The sequence below is a fragment of the Sesamum indicum genome, linkage group LG9 (assembly GCF_000512975.1).
Source record: "Sesamum indicum cultivar Zhongzhi No. 13 linkage group LG9, S_indicum_v1.0, whole genome shotgun sequence".
In the NCBI taxonomy this organism is placed as follows: domain Eukaryota; kingdom Viridiplantae; phylum Streptophyta; class Magnoliopsida; order Lamiales; family Pedaliaceae; genus Sesamum; species Sesamum indicum.
In genome coordinates, this window is record NC_026153.1 from 7,290,050 (window position 1) to 7,294,105 (window position 4,056).

At 36.2% G+C, this 4,056-nt stretch overlaps 1 protein-coding gene across 1 annotated transcript in view; it reads left to right on the forward strand.

Annotated features, from left to right (window-relative positions):
- LOC105171002 (outer envelope protein 80, chloroplastic) overlaps nucleotides 1-3,495 on the forward strand; it is a 4,396-nt gene extending 901 nt beyond the window's left edge. Inside the window, exons 4-11 of the mRNA XM_011091990.2 lie at nucleotides 1-128; nucleotides 606-764; nucleotides 868-938; nucleotides 1,017-1,095; nucleotides 1,204-1,319; nucleotides 1,579-1,726; nucleotides 2,363-2,432; nucleotides 3,030-3,495. The exon at nucleotides 1-128 is cut by the window's left edge and continues 20 nt beyond it. Coding sequence (XP_011090292.1) covers nucleotides 1-128; nucleotides 606-764; nucleotides 868-938; nucleotides 1,017-1,095; nucleotides 1,204-1,319; nucleotides 1,579-1,726; nucleotides 2,363-2,432; nucleotides 3,030-3,184 — 926 coding nt within the window. The 3' untranslated portion in view covers nucleotides 3,185-3,495. The remainder of the gene's footprint in view (nucleotides 129-605; nucleotides 765-867; nucleotides 939-1,016; nucleotides 1,096-1,203; nucleotides 1,320-1,578; nucleotides 1,727-2,362; nucleotides 2,433-3,029) is intronic.

The following is a 4,056-nucleotide window of genomic DNA, read 5'->3' on the forward strand; positions in this document are numbered from 1 at the left end:
CCAATTTGTTTGGCAAGAGTGAGAAGCTTGATTTCTTGTGGGATAAAGGGCTCTGCGATTCTAATATATTGGTTACTTACCGAAAACCAAGGCCCGAATGGCTTTCACAGCATGCTTTCATCATACAGGTTTGCTATTTTTGCAGTTATTAATTGCTAACGCTCTCTTTTTAACATAGCTAGAGAGGCAATGTCTCTTTGTCGTTTAATTTGCTATTGTGTATTTTAGTTGTGAACTGACAACACTCTTTTAGATAAGCATAATCAAAGGCGGCTATGTTCAGTCCGCATAAATTGATTGGATACTTGAACTCGTAAATTGATTTAGATTTCTGTATTTATTCTACTTACTAATCTGTAATCACTATCATGGAGTTTGAGTATTCAAGATGGCTTCAATACCAAGTCGATTGGGTGCTATGGTTTCTTGCAATTGATGGCTTATTGCCTCTGCATCTAACACTCCTTGGACGTGGTTCAAGAGCATCGGCTGACCTAGATTAACTAGTTACTCATTAAACTTTTATAAACTCATGAAAGTTACAATTTTGGTTTGATATTTGCTACTGCCTATTTACCTAATTTGAACATGACTTTACTCTCCAGCACTCCATTTCGCCAGAGGTAGGGATTCATGGCCTTCCTGTTGATAACTTCTCTCGATCAGTGAGTGGAGGCGTCAATCTCTGTCGTTTCTCCGCTGGTTTAGATCTCAGCGAGCCTGCAAGTTCCAATTGGAGCAGTAAAACCAGTGTCAAGTTTGAGGTGTGTCTTGTAAAATTATTAAGTGTTACTAGTTTGTACTGAGTTGCATTTTTGTATCCAAATACTTGTTTATTTCATTACACTAACTGAGAAATTAGAACAGCATGTTCGTCCTGTTAATGATGATGGCCGCTCAATTAGCAGAGATCTTCATGGCTTTGCGGTGACTTGCAGGTAGGTTAAGGTACTAGTGATCGTTTTCCCAGGTCATTCCCCAACTAAGTAACGAATTCTTCTTTGATCCTTGTCCAGTGGTGGTTATCATGATAGTATGGTAGTACTCAAACAAGAATCTCGATTTGCAAAGGCAAATGATTGCAGTTTTACTCGGGTAATACATTTTTGTCTATTATTTTAAAGTAATGCATCTTGTTTCATAAACTTGTTTTAATTAGTTAATCCATAATACGTATCTTCTTTTTGCAAAATCTTAATGCAGTTTAGTCTGCAAATAGAACAAGGAATTCCTATTCTTTCGAAGTGGCTGATCTTCAATCGGTTCAAATTTGTTGCATCAAAGGGAATACGACTTGGGCCAGCATTTTTCTTGACGAGGTGAGTAATACCTTGGTATACTAAGTTTGTATACAATTGAAAAGACAGTAAAATTTGGAGAACTGGGAGAATGAAGTCTGGGTCTTGTAAATAGAGAAAGAGGGTTGGAATTATTATGGACCCATCCTAAAAGTTTTCTAATTCACTTTCTAATGAAAAAACGCCTCCACCATTTGTCTCTCTAGCAGTTCGCATGCTTAACCAAGTAGTTTATTATATATTCATTTCTCTCTTCACCTACACCTGTTTTCTCCGGCAGTCTCACAGGTGGCTCTATTGTAGGAGACATAGCTCCTTATCAAGCCTTCTCAATAGGAGGACAGGGTAGCGTGCGGGGCTACGGCGAGGGTGCCGTTGGATCTGGTAGATCATGCCTAGTTGCTAACACTGAACTGACGTTACCACTGGTATGTGATTTCGTAATGTCATAGGAAGACTGCAACATTTGAGTGCTTTTCCTCTGCCACTTACATCCTGCCATAAATAGTGTCTCGTAGACACTGTCAGGTCCTTTAACTGAATTTTCTTGAAAGAAACTAAACTTGAAGGTTTTTGTTTCCTGGTGGCATTTCGCTTGTATTCTTTGAAAAATTATTGCAAGTTCTAATAAATGGGACGTAACTACTGGATGTGGTGTTATGGTTTTTGCTCAAAAGAGATGCATTTGAAGCGTTACAACCATATTTTGCTTGCTTAACTTATCCAATTATCAGCAATAAACCATTGTTTTAAGGCAATTCCAAACTCTTCTTGACATCAGATGCCCGACCAAATTCAACAACCTGAGATTAGATGCATGGCCAAGCAGATCGACCACCCCCCCTCCTCTCCCATTTCAGTCTCATTTCCTCATTTTCTTCCTCCATATGCTTCAGCTTTTGTTTCTCTTTATTCACTATGTGTATGTGTATGTGTGTATGTACCTGTTATTAACGTTGAAAAACTATCTGATGACCATTCAACTCGAATGGGCTTGTTCGTATTAACTCAAACTATTTAATTAATTTGCCTGTCATCAACATTGTTCATGTTTTTGCATCCAGAACCCAGTGCTCGAAGGTGCTGTCTTCTTGGACTGTGGATCTGATTTGGGCTCTGGTCGTCATGTGCCTGGTCAGTTTTCACTCGATCAATAATATTGTTAACATTGTCGTCAACATCATTTCTATGTTAATTACCCTGATCTTCTGAAATGTCGTAATTTTCTTTAACATTGTCTCTTGATGAGTAAAAATTAGACCTGGATTGTTGCTATGATTACTATAAAACCACTTGTAGTAATTTCATAGCACAAGACTCCTACGGATGCCAAGTAAAATTTGTAAACTTGAACATGCAAGCTCCTCGGATTGTACCTAGCTGCAACGTCGCCAATGTTTTTCCTCATTTTCCCATTGTATCGAAAAATCAACCTCATTACAGCATATTTATTAATGTCCAGAGTTGTTAGACTATTAGCTAAAAAATTCCACAAAAGTGAGAAAAACCATGGAGCTGAATTAAGATTCTGAACTCTTCTTATGTTGTCTTTCCCATAAACCTTTTCTAGGCCGTTTAACTTTTCCTGTCTTGATCAGGCACACACAAGGACACGCCATACACGGATCTTGTGATCTGTCTTTTTCTTGCACTTTTATTCTTCATGTTTCTTTATCCTACATAGTATTCTCCGACTCCGTCTATAAACTCTCACCTTTTGTAAATCTTCAGGAAATCCAGCTCTTAGGCATGGTAAACCAGGCACGGGACTCGGATTGGGATACGGGCTTCGTTTTAAGTCTCATTTGGGACACTTTCAGATCGATTACGCTGTCAATGCATTTCAGCAGAGAACTCTATATTTCGGGTTCAGTAATCTTTCGTGATGAAGTCTTTACCAAACACGGGTACAAATATTATATTGTCTTGAGCCTCCTGTGTTGTGGGATTCATAGTGCCATTTTCATTTCTTGATTCTACATTTTTTGAGGTCCAGAAGTGAGCTACATATATATGTTCCCTTCATTTCCACCTTTGTACAACTGTTATTATTTAATTGAAAGTAATTGGTTTAGTTGAAGAAGTGTTGTTTGTCTCCAGATTGGTACGTCCAAGAACTGGTGAACTGATATTAGTTGAAGCCGACAAATTCTTGGAGATTAGTTGAAGTTGTCGTAATAAAACCTATTATACATCATGTCCCATGTTAATGTTTTTATATATATATATAAATTGGCCGATGTGGCATGTTGTTCCTATGTGCATATAATGAATAAATTTTTTACATATTCTAAAATATATTAAAAATAAAATTATAAATAAAAATAAAATGTATAATTCAATACATTACATTAAAAAAAAGAAGAAAAAAAAATAATTTATCAATTAATTTAAAATTTGAAAATTTTAATAAATTAGTTATTTTATAGGTTGAATGACATTTTTGGATTTACAAAAAATTGGTGCAGCGATGTCATTAACCACTATGAGTGTGGAATGCCTTTTATTTTTATATAGTATAGTGACGCGTACAAGAAATTTGACCACACCGCAAGTGTCGAACGATCTTCAAGAAAATTCTAAAATTATCAAAGGATACTAGCCTTGCAAAACAGAAGTTAGTACTTTGATGCTTAAGTTTGTAACGGATTAAAGAAAAACGAAAAGAAAAACTTGAGATGTAATAAGAATAATGGTGAAATATAACGTGAAGATGATAAATATTTGTGTAATGCAAAATATAGGTTTAAAAAGCTCA